A 20167-nucleotide genomic window follows, 5' to 3' on the forward strand; every position below is an offset into this window, starting at 1 on the left:
ATTAGGATGGTGGGCGGATCGCCACCACCGAGCCAGCGGTAGCGATCCGTTCGCCATCCCAACTTGATTTACCCCTGCTATATTATTATGACGGGGGATATTATGGCAGACGCAAAGTGCATGTGCCTCTTTTCCGCCACTCGGCAATCATTATGTGTTAGAAAGAGGATTTCCGGTAGGCTAAGGCAAGGACCGAAGCCAGGCAAAAACCTCCACTTTAGTCAGGATAAGGGAGTTACACTCCTAAAATAACCCCTACTCACCCCCTTGGTAGCTTGGCACGAGCAGCCAGGCTTATCTTAGAGGCAGTGTGTAAAGCGTTTGCACCTAACCAACAGTAACACAGTGTAAGCACTACAAAAGGACACCACACCAGTTTAGAAAAATAGCCAATATTTTTATATACGTTAAGATAAGGCCAAATACAACGAAAATCCACAATACTTTATTAAAAATCTGTAGTTATCAAAATAAGTTTCACACAAAGTTCCTTAATGTCAATAGCTCCATCTGGGGCTATCACGGCGTCGTAAACAACAAATCCAACAGTTCTGGCTGGTCGCGGGCCAGCTACGGTGTCGGGAGGACCCGCAAACAGTACCTGTGAAAAGTGCAGGGCGATGGGGCCCTTGAAGTCACTTGCGTTGCAGGTCGAGCTCCTCTCTGATGGAATCAGGGGCGCTGGCATCGGCTGGCGTCGGGTGCTGCGGTGCGAAGTGCAGCGGTGCGGCGAGTGATGCCCCCAGGTCGCAGTGCGAGCAGCGGCTCGGTGGCGGCGCCAGATGGCGTCATCGGTGAAACCAGGGTCGCGGTACGAGATGAAGGTGGTGCTCGCCACGGTGCTAGCAGGTCACGGTGTCGTTGCTGAAGCACTGTTGCCGGCTGAGTAGTGCTTCGTGTGACTTACAAGCGGTGCCCTCAAACCACAGTGCAAGCAGCAGCGTCAATTTCGGCGTGGAGCAGCAGCGTCGGGGAGGCCATGGCATCCTTGTGAAGCAAGGCGGTGTGGAGTGTGGTGCCCACCGATCGCGGTGCGAACAGCGGCTCGGTGGCAGAGTCAACAGGCATCATCGGTGAGGCCAAAGTCACGTTGCGGCGTTACGGCGGTGCTCTCTGCGGTACCAGAGCTTCGGCGTGAAGTGAGGCGGTGCGGAGTGCTGTGTCCACAGGTCGTGGTGCAAGCAGCGGCTCAGTGGCAGCGTCAGCAGGCGTCATTGGTGAGACCAATGTTGCAGTGTGGCGTTGCAGCGGGGCCCTCTGCGGTGCCTTCAGGACACGGAGTTGGCAGGGGCATCGTAGACGTCGTCGGTTGGGTTTTCCTCTGCTACAGCACAAAACACGCATTCCCCAGTACTGTGGGCAGAAGAGCTTGAAGTCTTTGATGCTCCTGAGACTTCGTAAACAGGGGGCAAGCTCTACCTCAAGCCCTTGGAGCAACTCACACTTCAGGTTGCAGAAAGTCCAATCCAGGCCTTTCACTTCCCAAGAAAGAAGCAGCCACTGCAGGTCATCCCAGCAAAGCACCCAGCAAAGCATTTGTTCCTTTTCGCAGCGTCTCCGGCTCTTCTTCTTGGCAGTCTTCTTGATCCAGATGAGTTCTAAAGTTCAGGGGTCTGGGCCCCAGTATATGTACACAAAAATCCTTTGATCTTTCAGGCAGAGGGTGTCTGTGCCCGGCCAGAACCAGTTCAGCCTTCTCTGGTGTGATTTCCCAGCAGGAGGTGGAGACGGCATTGTCAGAGGCAGACCAGGCCCTTTGAGGTGCAAGGAAATCTCCTCCCTCTTCCCCCTTCACATCCCAGGTTCATTCAGCCCTTTCCTGACCTACCTAGACTATCTGGAGCCACTCAGGCTCCCCAGCCTTCTATCATCCAAAACTCAGACAGGCAATCCACATTCCAGAAGAGGCACACGGGCAAAATAATACCCACTTTCTAACTGTGGCCTTTACGAACTCAGAATGGAAAAAAGCACCTTCGCTAAAAGCTGCATCTTTAGATTCTGAGTTCAGACATACCAAACTTCATCTCCTTATACCTTTTTCCGGGCTACGTACGTGGGTGGCACAATCCGTGCTGCAGGCCCACGAGTAGTCCGTCCACCATCCTAATGGGCCCCAATGTATTTTTTTTGCACTTCTTTCATGTAATGGATGCCTTTCACACAGCATCAATGGAGGGGTTATATATACACAAGTTACATGATATAGAGCCAACACTTTATTGCCGCTTTTGTGTCTCATCTTCGCTAACACGTAGGATATGGTAAGGTTGTGGTAGCAGATTTCTTAAACAGCTATTCTTACTACAATATCAATGTTGGAAGCATTAGATTAATGTTTCTTACGTGTACCAATTATCTATTGTGAGTCAGAAATATTACACTTGCTCTTCTGTACTTAACGTGAAATCTCTTTTATGCCTGACAGTTTATTATCACGGTATACTTATAAAGTCGTTCTTCTGTTTAAAGTTTACAACCAGCTTGATGAAGCATCTATTAGATGTGAAACTGCTGGCAAAAGTGGCGACTGCTCGAAATGTCTGATTGTACATCAACTAATGGCTTCAGCTGACCACAGCGATGAATAACCCTTTATAATTTTGATCCTGAATATGAATTGTATTTGTAACTAGCCAATCTTTTTTTTTTCATTGAACAACATGCAAAAATGATTCTTTGTGGAACAAATTATTTGGAGATAATGAAGCTATCAACATTGTTTATCTTTGATAAAAATAAATAGTAAATGAACAAATTATTTTTTTAATACTGTAAAATAACTAGCGCAAGAATTAGTGTGAAGGCGATACTCCTGCTTTTTGTTATTAAACTTTATTGTAACTATCGTTCGTGTATGGTTGTAGAAAATTATGTTAACTTTCGTTTTTAAACTTGAAAGTTTATTTTTTAGTGGGTATTCTAAATAAATCCCATCGATTGGGTGAGTATTTCATTGTGAAACGAACCAACACACCCGATAATTGTCTCTCTCGAAACGTATTATAGAATATTTCTTGCAAATACAGTTTAGTGGGTTGTTGTGCAGGCTAAAACGTATATGCTCACCAGATGCAAACAATAGGATGAGTTAGGACAGATCAATGCATGTGAATGACTTATACCAACTGGCACGAGTAGTGACGGGCAGAATATGTTTCAATCATCCTTAGATGTTCAAGTGTATTAATTTTATCTATATAACTGTACATTATAATGGGCAATCTTCTAAATGGGAAATGAGTTTATAAATGTCACAATGCCCACTAGTTGCTGTTCTTAGTATATATAATTATACTTTTATGTACCGTATAAAACGTAAAAAAGAAGTCATACTAAACCATATTGCTAACAATGTACTTGACCGATCGTGTGTTCAACATATGTGTGCACAAAAAGAAAACACTGACTACAACAGGTGTTAAGCACTTGATAAAGGGCCCGAATCCAACATTTTTCCATGCAATTCAAATGGAGAGGATGTGGCCCAACGGCTAGAGCGGCTGACATCGAAGCCTGGGAACCGGGTTCGAGTCTCAGCAGGGACGCTCAACATACTGTGATTGTGCACAAATCACTTAATTTCCCATTGCCTAACAAAATTAATGTGTCCATCTGTAACGCAACTGGTGATCATATAAGGATACCTTCGGGTCAAGTTCACTCTATATAAAACTGCCCCCCCCAAAAAAAAACAAAAAAAACAAATGCCAACTGTGGGCACAAGTGGTGGATTCTGATTCACAGAATCAGAATTTGCAAACAGTTACACAGTGACATGCCGCAGAAAACTACCATACAGTGCAGTTTTTCACAGTATTAGATTGATATGGATTTGGGGAAGTGGGTGTTTCTGTGGGAGGTTAATGGCTGGCCAATTGGAAGGAAATGATTATCAATGCAATTTAACTGGGGTTTTCACAGTAATTGTACAAAGTGGATACTAGTAGAAGTGGGTAAGCACTAGCTAAGCTCGAGCTAGAACACTGGTTCTGGCTCAGCTCAATGCCCTTTTAGACCCTTGAGTCCACAACGAGCAAAGCTTTCACATGGTCGGGCTGCGCTAGAGAGTGCAACGCAAAATGGCCTCTCCGTAGAGTGGACCTTCGCCGGCTGAGCTGAATATCCAACAATTATCCTGCTTTCCTGGCGATATCGGCCCCCTCCACTAAAGCGACCTGGAAGCGGAATGCAAGTGTACTGAAGTGGTTTACCCCACAAATGACTCTGGCACCGTTGTGGAGGAGTTAACCTTTTATTATTAAATATAAGTGTTCGAGCGCCGGGACACATCCGTCTGCTAGCTCTCCTCGCGGCCGACTGGCGCGAAGCCGCGCCTCTACCCAGCATGCACTGGGGCGCCACAACCACTAGAGCGTATCACTACATATCTCCCCCCTTAAATCCCTTTCAACACAAGGCCAACAGTGGCCCCACATTCACAGTCTTATTTGCTTTGCGTGTCAAAGTCCTCAAACCTTCTTGGCATCTTGATCACTCTGCCCGATCTCATGCATTTCTGTTCTTGCTCTGGGGCCGTCTTTTCCCTTCTAGTCGGGGGTTCTCCCCTGGCCTCCAACTCTCCTTGCCCCTCTTCTTCCTTCACCTGAATCCCTACTTTCGTGAGGTGATCCTGTCTGTTCGTTTCTCCTTCTCTGCTCCCTCCTACTGCATTCTGATTCTGAATCCCCCCCACCCTCTCCTGGGAGAGGTTGGGCTTGGCCCCTCGGCCACTAGACTTTCCTCTCTTTCCAGCTCACCTCCCTCTTCTGGTCTCGGTGTTCTTCTGTCCTCCGGGTCTTCCCACTTCATGATCCTATTGCATTTCGCCATCCTGTCCTGCGACCATACCTTCTTATCGCTCAGCAAAGCCGACCTGGTATACGTTTCTATCACTTGCAGGGGGGGGCTAAATTTACTCTCTCCTTTCCTTTTTAGCGTAGCATGTTTTACTCTTACCCACTCTCCTTTTTCCAGGGTTACTTCTTTGGTATTGCGTCGTTTGTTATAGTACTCTGTGTACAAAGCTTGCGCTTTGTCCAGGTTACGCCTTACCACCACAGGCGACCACTTGCTTTGCACCATGAGGTGTTTCCATGCCACATTGTCCTTCGTAAAAGGGTTACGTCCTCGTAGGATCTTGAACGGACTATACCCGGTGTTGGCCGGGGTAATGCGGTACGCCCAGAGCATGCGTTGGAGTTCTTTCTCCCAGTTTAACCCCGCACTTATTGCCGCTTGTATGGATCCCATGATCACCCGATTAAACCTTTCCGCAAGTTCATTCCCCGCAGGGTGGTAGATTGGGGTATGTTTGACTTCTATCCCATTCCTGATCATGAAGGCGTTCCACCTTTCTGACACAAATTGTGGGCCATTGTCACACGTTATCACCTTGGGTATTCCTTCTCTCAGGAACGTGGCTATGAGGAATGCTAACACAGTCTCGGTGTCTGCACTTTCACATACATCCACCTCTGGCCATTTAGAGTACCTGTCCACTGCTTCTATGACGTACTTGGGTACCCCTTCCGCGCTCAGGACTGGACCCAGTATGTCCACTGATAGCATTTCCCACGGGCTAGACAGCCCCGTGAATTTCCCCAACGGTGGACGTAATAAGGTTTGTGTTTTATCGGCCCTATTGCATTGTTCACACATCCTGACGTATCTTTCCACCTGTCCATCCATTGCTGGCCACCAGTATGCCTGCTTCACTCTCGCCTTGGTTTTCATGATCCCCAGATGTCCCTCGTGTAGGATGGTTAAGAGACGGTTCACTAGTGATATCGGTGGGACCACCTTGTCTCCTCTCAGTAGAAGCACTGGGTTGTCTCCTATGGACAGTTCTTCTCGGATCTCCCAGAACTTCCTCAGCTCGCTGTCCAGATGCTTTTTGTCCGGCCATCCTTGTGTCACGTAGCCTTTTACTGTGCTTATTGTCTCGTCAGCTGTGTACGCTTCTTCCCATTCTTGTGTGCTGACTGCTCCTTCGTAGTCTTGCGTGAGTGCTACCATGTAATCCTCCCATTCCGAAGGTTCCCAATTTTCCGCTGGCTCCATGGCGGCTGCTCTGCTTAGGAAGTCTGCTACCTTGTTCTTGGATCCTGGAATGTACTCCACATCGTATACGTAGTCCAACAGCCTCAGGCTCATCTTCGCAATGCAAGGGGTCGCATTTGCATGTCCGCTCGAGTTCAACACCTTAACCAGTGGTTTGTGGTCGGTACGGAGTAGGAATTTCGCACCCCACAGGTACTGTCTGAATCGTTCCATTGCCCAGACCGTCGCCAGCATCTCTTTCTCAATGACGCTAAATTTCTCTTCATTCGCCGCAAGGGCTCTCGAGGCAAAGCTGACGGTGGTGACTTCTCCACCCCGGCCTTTCTGCATCAGGACCGCCCCCAGGCCCTTGTCACTGGCGTCGGTGGTTAGGATGGACAACGCTTCTTGATCGAACCCTTCTAGGAGGATTGCTGTGCAAATGTCCTGTTTAATTCTCTCAAATTCTTCTTGTTCCTCCTGCGTCCATTTGAACGTGTTCTTCTCCTTTAAGAGTTGCCGTATGTGGTGCGTTTTGGTCGCGAAATGCGGGACAAACTTACTGTAGAACTCCGCCATGCCTAGGAAGGAGCGGACATCTTCCTTCCTCGTCGGTGTTGGTGCGTCTTTGATGGCCGCCATGTTCGCTCTTTTCGGGTCTATTCCTCTTCCACTGATTTCGTGGCCCAGGTAGGTCACAGAGTCCACTCCAAATCGGCACTTCTGCCATTCCACCGTGAGTCCATTTTGGGCTAAGATCGTTAACACTGTGTGTAGTTTCTTATCATGGTCTTCCTTGGTTTTCCCCATGACTAGGATGTCGTCCTGGAAGTACTGGACCCCTTCTACCTTCTGGAACAGCTTATGCATAAGTTTTTGGAAAACCGCTGCAGCCGACGCTAAGCCGAAGGGCATCCTGAGAAACTTGTAACATCCAAATGGCGTGATGAATGACGTCAGGTGGTTGCAGGTGGCATGCAGCGCGATTTGGTGGTACGCCGAGGTGAGGTCTATGGTTGAGAACCATTTGACCCCCTTGGTCTTCGCCAACATCTCACTTATCCGGGGCAACGGGAACTTGTCTACTAGAATGTTCTTGTTGAGTTCCCTCAAGTCCACACACAGGCGTACCTTCCCATTCGGCTTCTGGGCTACCACCAGCGGTGCTAGCCATTCTGCGCTCTCGATCGCTTCTATCACTGCGTTTACCTCCAGACGTCTCACTTCCTCCTGGACTGCCTCTCTGCTTCTGAAGGGAATATTTCGGGCTTTGTGGCTCATTGGCTTCGCCCCGGCCTTGAGGCGTATTTTGTGTGTGAATTTCGTCATCCTTCCAATGGTTCCCTTAAACACCTCCGGGTACTCTGTCATCCACCTACTCCCTTCGTCAGCTTGGTTTGCTTCAATCAGCAGCACTTGCCTCGATCCACCTGGGTTGAGTTGTATTCCCAAGTTCCCTTGGTCCATCCATCCTAGTACGGAGGGTCCTTTCTCTGCCACGTACAGCTTCCCTTCTGCTCTGCGTCCTTTGAAGTCGAACATCAACCTTCGGTATCCTACCATGGGTATGGGTTCTCCGGTGAACGTGACTGGGTGGATGTCGGTGGGTAGTAATTCGTCCCCTACCTTGGGTTTGAATTTGTTTTCCCATACGGCTCTTTGGATGATCGTGTATGGGGAGCCAGAGTCCGCCACTATATTTATTTGTACCCCGCCGATCTTCATCTGTAACGCTGGTTTCTTGGATCGCGTGCAGTTCACTCCCAACACCTGGTCATCGATGCATAAGACTTCGTCCTCTTCGTCTTCTTCTTCTTGGGGTTCCTCCTCCCCTTCTGGTTCTTGTGCCACGTACTTCACCTCTGTCCTGCTAAGCTTGCGCCTGCATACCTTCTCATAATGCCCCATTACGTTGTAGTATGCACACTTGGCCCGGAATGCGGGGCAAATTTTCTCATGACCTTAATGCGATTGGCTGCCGCACCTGTAGCACACATTTTTGCGTTCTCCCTGTGGTTTCTGGTTCTTCGTGGCCTTCTGAGGATACCTTCTCTGATACCTTGCATTGCTTGGCGTCTGTTGTTTCGGGGCGTCTGTTCTGCCTCTGTCTGTTATCCTGCAGACTGGTGTGCGGTCGCTGCTCTCTCTTTTGGCCGCCTCTGCGCACCGTTTTGATAGTTCTGCCTTCTTCACTAGCGCCAACACTTCTTTCAGCGGGGCGTCACCATTGACCCATAGCTTCTCCTGTATAGCCGTGTTGGTGGTGTGCATGATGATCTGGTCTCTGATGAGCTCGTTATGAAGCGTGCCGAACTTACATGTCAACGCCATCTTCTGTAACGCCGCTACGTACTCGTCTATGGACTCTCCCTTGTTCTGTTTTCTCTGGAAGAAATTGCATCTGTCTATGGCCGTGCACACCACTGGCCTGTAGTGAGCATCTAGGTCTTCCAGCGCGTGTTGGAACACTTCCGTGTCGGCCACCGGTCTGGTATCTTTCACTTAGCTGTCGTATACTCTGATACCCTCTGGGCCTAGGTTGTGCAGTAGTATTTTCTTTTTCCTTGCACTTGAGAACTCCGCTTCACCTTCTTCTTCTAAGGCTTCCAGATAGTTCAGGAAATACCGCTTCCAGTCCTCCCAGGGCATCACCGGGTTTCCTCTTTTGGGTAGGAAGGGCACTAGGTTGGTGAGAGACGTCGCTTGGGCGCACATCCTGCCCCTATCGTGTTGAGCTGAGCTCCTTCTGTCGTCTGTCTCTGGTGGACTCCCTGGAGCCTGCCTCTCGCCTGAGCTGCCTGGTTGCGTGGGTGAAAGGCTGCCTTGCCCCCTCCTCGATGACCCTGGGGTCGCCAGTTCTGTTGTTGCCTTCACTAGTCGGGCGTGGGTCGCTTCCTAGTGGCGCGCTCCCACGTGCAGCTACTGCCTGCCACGCCCTTCTGTGCCCCGTGTCGTTTGGCACGCTTCGGTGCTTCTTGGCCTCTGTGCGGTCGGGTGACAATCCCTCGAGGTGTTGGCCCCTTGTGGTTGTGTTGCCAATGCTAGCAGGTGGACTACCTCTGCCCTCCAAGCCTAGGCTTCACGTGCTCATGAGGTCTCTTCCCGTGGCTCTCACCCTACTGGCGTGCCTGGCTGTTCTCACCGTCGCTCCTGCTGCCCTCTGCGACCTCGGGACGCTGGTGGTGCACCGGACTCTATGCTCCGTGTCACGATGATGCTGATGTGCCTCTGCCACGCTCGGTATTCTCCTTTATAGGGTGCCTGGGTTCTGCGCTGGCCTTCATCCCACCCTCGTCGCCATTGTACAGAAGTGTTTTACCCCACAAATGACTCTGGCACCGTTGTGGAGGAGTTAACCTTTTATTATTAAATATAAGTGTTCGAGCGCCGGGACACATCCGTCCGCTAGCTCTCCTCGCGGCCGACTGGCGCGAAGCCGCGCCTCTACCCAGCATGCACTTGGGCGCCACAACCACTAGAGCATATCACTACAGCAAGGACTGTGATTCGGCGCTCTGAGCTGCTCTGGATGTGTGCGGCTTGTGGAGAGCGGGGCTGCCGAAGCTAAGGCCTGTAGTACCATCATGGCGGCCCGGCACGAGACCCGGTGGTGCCAGTGCAGTGAGTAAGGCGCGAGCCGCGCTGCGGTCTAACCAGAGAGGGGTTGGCGGGGCCACTTGTGGCCGGTTACTGTGGGGATCGCGAGCTTGACTCGCACTGGGACACGTCTTGGTAGTGTTTGCGCTACCACCCAGACCGCGACCGTCCCTGCTGTGCTTCTCGTGGCCTTCAGGGTAAGGGCTATGAGAGCTGCCTCCCCTTTACTATGTTGCGAGCCCCGGCGGTTGGTTCAGGCCGGTGCTCCTACTCTGTCCCGCTAGTGGGTGGCGGCAGCTCCGGGCGCGATCAGTGGTGCGTGTCCCCTCCTCACCTCTTGGCCTCGGATATTGACTGCTGCAGCCCCCGCACCTCCCTGCCACCAGTTTACCTCCCCTGAGGCGCTCATGAAATTACTTTGTGTGGTCTATTGCGGAGCCCCCGCAGCGGCGCTCGTTCCTGACTGGCCCGCCTTGTACACCGTTCCAGCAGATGTGCCCCGACCTGAGTGCTGGGATGTTTACCGCCCTTCAAGGTGATCTGAGTTGCCACGCATGCTGTGGCCCGACCTACTGCTAGGCCCCTGGGCCCGCGACTCGCAGAGGCTGTGCAACCCGCGACCCACCCGGCCTGCCTGTGCGGCCACAGCGTGCTGACTGCCGCCCCTCGACACGGCAGTGGCGGTGGTGCTGCCTGTGTGCCCTACTGGACTGCTCACTGACTGTGGCGCCCTGCTAGTGGTTGTTCTTTTACTGCGGGGCCCAACTTCAACCTTCATCTAACTGTGAGAGCAGAGGAGGGAGTTGATATCTGGCTCCTGCCTGTGGTTCGCCTCTGGATATGATATGGAGCACAACGTGCACTGGTGGGCACTTCCTACGACCCACTGCGGGTGTGGATCTCCCACGGCTTTCAGGTGTACCAGTTGCTGTCCATTAAATACCACACATTTGCGGGCGTTGGGCGAAGTTCCATAGACAATTTTCACTGCGTTACCATGGGGAAATCAGCGTGTGGCCAACAGCGTCTCACCTTTGAACCTCGCCGGTCCACCAAAACCTCCTAACAGACGGCATCAGATTCTGAACTCGATGGCCGTAGTGACCGGCTGTCCAACATAGACAAAACCCTTCTCGCTGTTCAAGCAAGTCTCCAGTCCATAGATGGTAAGATCGATAACCTCAACCTGCGTATGGACCACATGTCGCAAAAACTGGACAAACATGCGATGCGCATTGGGGAGGCAGAAACACGTATCTCAGGTGCGGAAGATGGCCTACAGCAGGTGTCCGTGAAGACAGCCTCCATGGAAAAGGTGCTTGCTGTAATCCAAGCATGGAATGAGGATTTGGAGGCCAGGTCCCGCCGCAACATTGTGCGCCTTACTGGTTTTCCAGAATCTACCAATACAGGCCGCTTGGAGTCGTTTATTGAGAAATTGCTCTGCGACATATTTGGCACTGAACACTTCTCTAACGTGCTAATTGTTGAGCATGCACACAGATCCCTGGCTGCTCGCCCTCCACCTGGCGCACCGCTTCGTCCCATCATAGCCCGTCTCTTAAATTATAGAGATCGAGATACTATCCTTCGACTGGCTCGGAAGAGAGGGGACATCATTCATGAGGGTAATAAACTTGCCTTCTACCCCGACTTCACGGTAGCGGTACAGGAGGCTCATCAGGAATACCAACCTGTTAAGAAACTCCTCATTTTTGCTAAGGCATCATACGCCATGCTGTATCCCGCACGCCTGTGCACCGACGATAATGGTAGACCCCGGATCTTCAACACTCCCAAAGCGGCCATGGACTTTGCGAAATCTTTGACCAGACGCAGCCGCTCCTCGAATGCGACGATGGCGACTCCACAGATACAGCGGCGAACACTTGATGCCGGTCTCGGGATTCGTGAGTGGGGACCTACATCTCATATCCTCAATGCGCATTACATTGACTAGACAAAGTCTGTTTTTTCATATTGTTCTGTCTCTCCCGTTCGCTGTGGTGATCAGCTGACATGATTGGTTGGGTGGTGTTCATGACCTCTAGTCCTACTGTATTGTTTTTACTCCACCTATTGTATACTTGTGCCCTAACATGAGGGTTTTCTTCCCTTGTTTTTTGGACATTATTGAATATCACTTGCCAGGCAACCTTATGGACAAAGCTCGGCCACCTCCCCACACATCGGGAGTGTTGTTGTGTTCCTGCACCCTCCTATAGGTGTTTCCCGCTGTTCTTTCCCTTGGGCTGTTTCTCAAGGTGCATTTCGGGTGGTTTGGGATGGCTTTGGTGTGTTGGGATTGCTGAAGTGGGTGGGGGTGAGGTGGGGTGGGGGGTGTTGCGGGATTTTGTTTCGTGGCCAATTGGTTACTTAACCTTATGAATGCTATATCTGTGATTGTATACTGCACTGCATTTTCATGCCCATGCTATGTTCTACTTCCGCACTACATCCTTCTCACACCTTAATTAATTGTCGAACTTGGAATGGACGGGGGCTGAATACACCGAAAAAGATCAGACAGGTTTTGGCGTATCTGGATAGACATGATTTAGCTATCGCCCTCTTGCAAGAGACACACCTCACGCCCCATTCTGATGGCCGAGCGGGATCCCAGTGGGTGGAATATCGCATAGCATCATCCTACTCTTCTTACTCCCGTGGTGTCCTCACATTAATCAAGAAACAACTGCCCTTCACAGAAATTCACACCTATACAGATGATGCTGGACGATGTACTATGGTACATGGAAACCTAGCTGGCACTCTTATTACCACTGTCAACACTTATGGCCCGAATACGGACGACCCGGGCTTCTTTGTACGAGTCATCTCTAAACTACGAACCTGGCCTGACACAGTGATTTTGTGGGGCGGGGATTTCAACACACATCTTGACCCAGAGAAAGATATGGTGAGAGGCAGGGGGGACACTCGCCTAGGGCGGCACAGGCTAAAAAGGATGGTATGGATGAACTGGGTCTGTTAGATGTATGGAGACAGCGACACCCAAGTGCACGGGAGGGCACGCATGTCTCCTCCGCACATAACAGTTGGTCCCGGCTAGATTATTGGCTTCTGAGCGAATTTTATCCAACACAACTGGGTTGCCACGCACTCTGTCCGATCACAACCCAGTCATGGTATCTCTGCACTTTCCCTGCACCACCCGGCGCGCTTTCACTTGTCGGCTGCGCACGTACGCTCCTCTTGACCCTCTTTATGCTATGACCATTCGAGATGCCATTACACAATATTTCGAGGACAACAGGGGCTCAGTGGACAGCGCATCGACCCTCTGGGAGGCCTTCAAGGTCACCATCCGGGGTAAGTGCATCGGCACGTCTGCCGGCATTTTACGAGACTTGTGGGGACAGCTTGCCAAACTAGAGGACAAATTGCATGCTCTGGAGCGGGACTATGAGACCCTGCCCTGCGCCCAAACGCTAACTGTCATTAAGGAATCCATGATAGAATACATTGACAAGGCAGATACGGAGGCAAAATAAATTTCCCGACGATATGTGGCCCGGACCTTTGGGGAGGGTGGACGACCCGGCAGACACTTAGTCAGGAAAATCAAAGAGCGTATGTCACACCAGGTTATATCCAAGATAACTGTTATCTCTGGACAAGACCATTACACCACCCCAGATATACTTGAACAATTTAGGTTCACTTACCAAGCACTATACACTTCACAAGGGAAAATGGACACTGATGACTTACCTGACTATTTATCTGACATAGCAATAGCCTGGTTCTCGGACAGGCAGAGGGAGTACCTCGGCCAGCCGACCACAGAAGAAGTCTGTGCGGTTATTAAGTCTCTCCCAAACAACAAGGCTCCGGGATCAGATGGTTTCCCTGGCAAATTTTATAAGGAGAATGCGGAGGAGATAACGCCCCACTTATTAGAAATGTATGCGTAAGCCTACGACTCCGGCAAACTACCGCCTACTCTGAGGGAGGCTCTGATTATCACCCTTCTCAAAAAAGATAAACCTGCACATAGCTGCAACTCCTACCAGCCACTCTCCCTTATAAACATAGATGCCAAGATCCTGGCTAAAATACTGGCCACCAGGTTACAGCCGTTGATGCAAAAATTGATCCTCCCGGATCAATCGGGTTTTATCCCTACTCGATCCACCTCTCAAAATTTGCACGCTCTCTTTGCTGCCTTTCACATACTAGAACTGAGACTGCCGGCGGCGGCTGTTATGCTTGATGCTACTAAAGCATTTGATTCTATCGAGTGGAACTATTTGTTCAGTATTATTCATTGCGTGGGCTTTCCCCCAATATTTGTGCAGTGGATAACTTTATTATATACCAACCCCATGGCACGTGTCCGGGTAGAGGGCTGCACCTCCGACCCCTTCTGTATTACTAGGGGCACGAGGCACGGTTGTCCCCTTTCACCTCTGTTGTTCGCTTTATCTCTAGAGCCCCTGGCCTGCGTCATCCGCCAGCGACATTGTGCCACGGCACTGCGTTTCGCCCACCGCCCAGTCAGTATTTCCATGTATGCGGACGACATGCTATTATTTTTACGCGAACCCCGCACTTTCATGGCACCCATGCTATGGGAATTCATCCGTTTTGGTCGGTTCTCTGGGCTGCAAATAAATTGGTCCAAATCGGTAGTGGTCCCACTTACAGAGTGCACTACACCTCATGACCTGGAATATCCACTTGAATGGTCCTCGGACCCCGTGAAATATCTAGGGGTCTGGGTACATAGAGATCCAGACACGGTGATACGTGCAAACTACGGCCCCGCCTTCACCAAATTGGAACAATAAGTCGATAGATGGGTGCGTCTTCCACTGTCCCTGGCTGGACCGAGAGGTTGCCATGCATATACTTTTTTAAGGTGATCTGCCACCACATCCACCATCTCGACTTGTTACAACACCATGTCGCAGTCCTCATCTCTAAGTTGTACAATGGGTGTAGTATCTGATTCTCTTTGATCAGGCGGGCCAGCAGCGCCCCGGTTTAATCTCCCTTCATGTGTAATCATTGTCGGTGTGTGGAGTAAACATGTTTTTCTAATCGATGCAAGTCTGTTAGCAGGCCTCCCGCGCAACCCGCCATTCCTCCAACCTATGTTGGGCCCCGGAAGAACCCTCTCTATGTCGCCCAGCACTGCCTCCCGTTTGCCTATGTCTGTTTCCAGCTGTTAGGGCACCCCATATGATGTTTTAATACATTCCCATCTAATAACCACTTTTATGGCTTCCCATTCAAGAGCTCTAGTCAAGGCGGATCCCCAGTTTGTTGCGAATTATCTTTCTAGGGACGCCAACAGCGTGGCCACGAATGGAGGGTCTGATAGGGCTTTGGTTCGAAGCCTCTACAAGGGTATGGCAGAGCAGGTTCTCATCCCACACAGGCTTAGCAATACAGGTGAGTGATCGGACAGGTACCTAGGCAAAAAAGGTATCCCTCCCACGTGAGGTCCAAATTCAGCAGGAAGGAACCAATAGTCTATCCGACTAGAAGTTCCAGATGCGGGGGAGTAGCAGGAGTACTGTTGAGTTGTCTGGTGGCACTGACGCCATACATCCAGCAACTGCATGCCAACCAGGGCGTCCCGTAATGTCTCCGTCATCTGGGAGTTAGTGTGGATTCTTGGGGACCTAGGTCCATGGCACCGTCCAGGACACAGTTAATGTCTCCTGTCAGCAGCACAGCCGCTCTCAGGTAGGGGGCGTCCATCCTCATTAGGTTGGGAAAGAAATATGGGCAGTCGTCATTAGGGGCAAAAACATTAATAATACCATCTAGTTTCCCATGCACGATGACATATCTCCTCTCCGGGTCCACAGTGGGATGTTGATGTTGGAACGGGACCCCTGTTGCCACCCAAATGAGGACCCCCCTAGCAAACCCAGAATAGGAAGTAGCATACAATTGCTCTCTCCAGCGTTTCTTCAGACATGGTAGGGAATCCCCCCAAATATGTGTCTCCCACAAGCATGCTATGGCTATTTTATAGCGCTTCAAATAGTGGAAAACTCTCTCTTTTCAAAGGTCGCTATCCTGCGTTCATTCCAGGTTATCAGTTTTTCATGGGGGCTGCCATAGCACATACATTCCTTTTCCATTTTTGTTCCGCATTCATGCATTTCTATACGGTACTTGCTGCCCCTGCTGTCGCAGCAGCATGGCATGTTCAGTGACTCTGTAGGAGGGTAGGGAAACAACCACAACCATACCCCAACAACAACAAACGCCCCCCACCCCTTGGGCAGTGTCACACCTCCCCCCAGTCCCAGAAGAGACAAGGTAAGGACGTGCTTTTGCCACTCCATTAACCCTCCAAACATAAAGAATAGAAGAACAATGCAGTTGTAATAAACCATTAGTGTCTTACATTTCCAGGAGTCTGTACTCCCTGTATTAAACAAGCACATTTCTCAGAGTTTTTCCCGCACTGCTAGTGGTGGACTCGCCAGCAGGGTGCGAGGATATGCCCCCCCCCCCTGATTTGTTGTCTACCTCTGGGGTTAGGCCCCCAGCTGGACACTTATATACTGAGTCAGGGTTACTTAATTCCGTATAACAAAGACTTCACAGTTACCCTACTTCCCTTCATGTAAGAAGCATGAGTGTCAGTAACTCCCATCAATAAACATCCAAATACTTATCTGACCCAACCGATCATGACGGTGTCTTCTTTGTGTCGGCAGTGCATCCCCCATCCCCCTTCTAGTTATTATCTTCCCCGTGGAAATCATTATTTAACAGTTGCTCTTGGGACGAGTCTCTTGAGTCGGGGACGGTGTCGGGTATGATTCTCTCAAATTCTTCTTGTTCCTCCTGCGTCCATTTGAACGTGTTCTTCTCCTTTAAGAGTTGCCGTATGTGGTGCGTTTTGGTCGCGAAATGCGGGACAAACTTACTGTAGAACTCCGCCATGCCTAGGAAGGAGCGGACATCTTCCTTCCTCGTCGGTGTTGGTGCGTCTTTGATGGCCGCCATGTTCGCTCTTTTCGGGTCTATTCCTCTTCCACTGATTTCGTGGCCCAGGCAGGTCACAGAGTCCACTCCAAATCGGCACTTCTGCCATTCCACCGTGAGTCCATTTTGGGCTAAGATCGCTAACACTGTGTGTAGTTTCTTATCATGGTCTTCCTTGGTTTTCCCCATGACTAGGATGTCGTCCTGGAAGTACTGGACCCCTTCTACCTTCTGGAACAGCTTATGCATAAGTTTTTGGAAAACCGCTGCAGCCGACGCTAAGCCGAAGGGCATCCTGAGAAACTTGTAACATCCAAATGGCGTGATGAATCTCTTGAGTCGGGGACGGTGTCTGATATTTGTAGTGTGCCACTCTTGCATACTCAGACTATCGCTGGGCTACACATTCTGAAACTGGGTTGTCGCGTGTTTTGCAATCCTTTGTCCCTTGATGGGCCTGCTGATGTGCCAGCCCAGAATGAGTTCATTGAGGAGTCTATCTTCTTCCCTGAGTGTCACTGGGTATCCAACCAATCACTGGCCTCCACCACCGAGAAGAAAAACAGTGCTTCCCTATTGCTTTTGACCCTAAGTTTGGCTGGGTAGAGGATGTTGTATTTGAGGTTCAGGTCCCTAAGGCATCGTTTTACCACTAGTAAGGATTTTCTTTGATCCTGTACCCGCTGAGTATAGTCTGGGTAGATGGCTATCTGGTGCCCCTCATACAATAGCGTATCTCAAATATGTGTCATCTGCAGGGTAGTGTCACGGTCCCTAAAGTTAAAAAGTCTCGCAATAATAGCTCTTGGTGGTGCACCTGGCTTGGGTGGGGGTATGAGCGCTCTGTGTGCTCTTCCCACCGTGAAAAACGTAGACAGGTTTTTTGGGGCTACTGTGGAGGTGATCCAGTCTTCCAGGAATAGTTCAGCGATATTCCCTCCGCTTTTTCGGGAATCCTATAAAACGTAGATTAGTCCTACGTGACCTTCCCTCTGAATCTTCCGCCCGTTCATCTAGGCGGATCACCTTTTGTTTTAGATCGATGATCGTGTCCCTTAGGTAGTGGACCTCAGTCTGCATGGTATGCACTGTTTATTCATTAGTGGTGACTCAGTCTGTGACTTTACGCCGGTCACACCAGAACAGGTTGACCTTGATGGCGACTGTATCTATTTCATGTACCATTTTGTCTCACGTGGTATGTATGGCCTACAGCACATCTGCTTCTTCATTGTTGCCGTGCTCTGCAACCAGCTACGGATCGTGGCAGCAGGTAAGTGCTGGGGGTACTGCTGGACGTTTCCCGAAATCAGGGGGAAAGTAACCATTCAGGAGTGGAAGGATTTTGACGGATTTATTATGCACCGACAGGAGAGCCAAGAGAAACATCTACTCAGCCATTTGCCAGGCCACCATACTGTTTTACTGATAATGCTAAACAGAGCACAAAAGATAATGTGTGGAAATGGCATCATCTAGTGTATTGATTTATTTGTTTCCACACTTCAGAATCACAAAAGTGTGCTTTATTTGTGCTTTCCTAAGTCTGATATATTATGAAATATTTGCACAGTTCCTTTACAGACACTTAGATGTTGTTGTGTGTTAGGAAAAAGCCTTTCCATAAACACCCCAGATTGTCAGATAAATCCTCTCACTTTGAAGTCAGAGAAAGAAAAGTTAACACCATGCTCCCTTGGAAGACAGAGCCTTACATTTGAATACACAGCAAAGGTGACAGGATAATAACAAAATCTAAAGGCCTGTTTACAGAAAGCGAGCAATCATGGAAGAATACAGTAAACAGACCATGCTCCATGGAAAGAGACAAAAATATGCTGGGCAGACTAGAACAAATAAAGCCAAGAGATAGAAAGCAAGCAAATGTGAGTTACAAACCACAAAGCCAATGGTAAGCAACGGGTTCAATGCATTCCTAGATCAGCTTTCAGAATGTCTCCAAGAAGTTTTCAGCAACCAGCCAGCTGTGCTGTCTGGTAAGCTTCGACCTAAAAAACAGAGGTGCTGGTCAGCTCTTCGGCTTCTGCACCCAGCAGTGACTCTCCAGCACCATGGACCTTGTGCAAAACTGGGATGGCCCTGTTTTCCAGGGATGGAAATAGGAGAGTGAAAGCAAGAGGAAATTGGATGATGAAATAAGCACAAAAAGGGTAAAATAGCCCAATATAGTATCACAACAGATAAGAGAAGCATAGAAGATTAAAGGAATGCTGCAGAGAGGGTTCAGAGAATGGGAAGGAGATAAGATAGTCGCAGCCACAAACGTTTTGTTCTCTTTTGTTTCCCAATCAGCAATGACGCAACCAAACCGAACACCAAGGACACTAATATATTTTTTACCATTGTGTAATTCCACAGGCCTTACATCGCTCCTTTCCATTAAAAGGTCATACTGTGCTCTGGAATTCTAAAATGCATCATTCTCCACTCTTTCATGTGAGATGTTGTCCTAGTATGCAGATTGAGAAGACATGCTTGGCCTCTACTGCTTCTGTGCAAGATATGACTTTCGCAAGGTTGTAGGACTAACATTCTGTAATTACTACACCTGTACCTACACCACAGGAATCTTTTTTTCTTTCTTTTCAACACTGCATGACTTCGAAAAGGGACAGAGTACAAAGAGAAAGAAAAAGAACAGAGATGAGGAGCGAGAAAGAAAAAGTGAAAAAGATAGCTCTGGTGAGGCTAGATAGGGTGAGTGTGGGGCTGGTGAAGAGAAAATGAGAGAAAACAAAGGTAAAGAACAAAAAAGAGAATATGAGTTTGAAAGAGTAAATAGAAGTAAATGTGTGAGGGTGTAAGCAAAAGGCAGAATGGAGGCAGTCTTAAAGAACTAGCATTACTAGTGATAGATGGCATGCACTGTGGAAACGTGTTTAGGCTCAGCTCAAGCTTAGGCTTTTAGATCCAACTCAGATCCCTGGCTCGGCTATCCCCACAAATTTTCGGACTCGTCCACCACTAAAAAATACTCAGTACCCTACATAGGAACACAAAGATAAAAAAGTTTGCTGGTGCAGAACAATGAAACAAGTCCATCTTCTAACACAAATTTCTCCTATAATTATGTTGCCTGTCGATTGAATGGCCTATTGTAAATCTGCATAGGTAAGTGCAGGGCAACATAGACACTCCTGGCAATCAAAATTGTAAGCAAATTCCCCTAAGTACTGCTTTGAATTTTTATGAATACCAAAAACTTTTAAAATCAGTTCAAATTCTAAGAAGAAACCTAACATCGATAGACTCCCAACTTTTAAATCTGCGTTTTTGTACTTGCTTTTTGGGTTTTGTTCTAATCATGTCATGTGTCTTCTGTGAGAAAGAAAGTGTTGCAAAACCCAACTTGCCCAGCTCAGATGTTCAGTGCTTACTAAAGACTGGTATTATCGTGGGATAGTGTCACCTTGAATTATACTTCACATGTTCGGTCCATGGATCATCTTCTGGTTCAAACTTGGAGACGGTGAGACCACAGGAAAAACACTGCACAGTGTCAGTCACCCCTAGAAAATACACCACAAAT

The 20167-nt window shown here is 49.2% G+C and overlaps 1 protein-coding gene across 2 annotated transcripts in view; it reads right to left on the bottom strand.

The window, feature by feature from the left end:
- Window positions 1–20167, bottom strand: part of LOC146865550 (baculoviral IAP repeat-containing protein 1-like) — a 649379-nt gene that overhangs the window by 529713 nt on the left and 99499 nt on the right. For both annotated transcript variants that reach the window (XM_085632368.1, XM_085632367.1), the window contains exon 7: window positions 20048–20147. In XM_085632368.1, the coding sequence (XP_085488494.1) occupies window positions 20048–20147 (100 nt within the window). The remainder of the gene's footprint in view (window positions 1–20047; window positions 20148–20167) is intronic.

The sequence above is a fragment of the Triturus cristatus genome, chromosome 2_1 (genome assembly GCF_964204655.1).
Source record: "Triturus cristatus chromosome 2_1, aTriCri1.1, whole genome shotgun sequence".
NCBI lineage: Eukaryota > Metazoa > Chordata > Amphibia > Caudata > Salamandridae > Triturus > Triturus cristatus.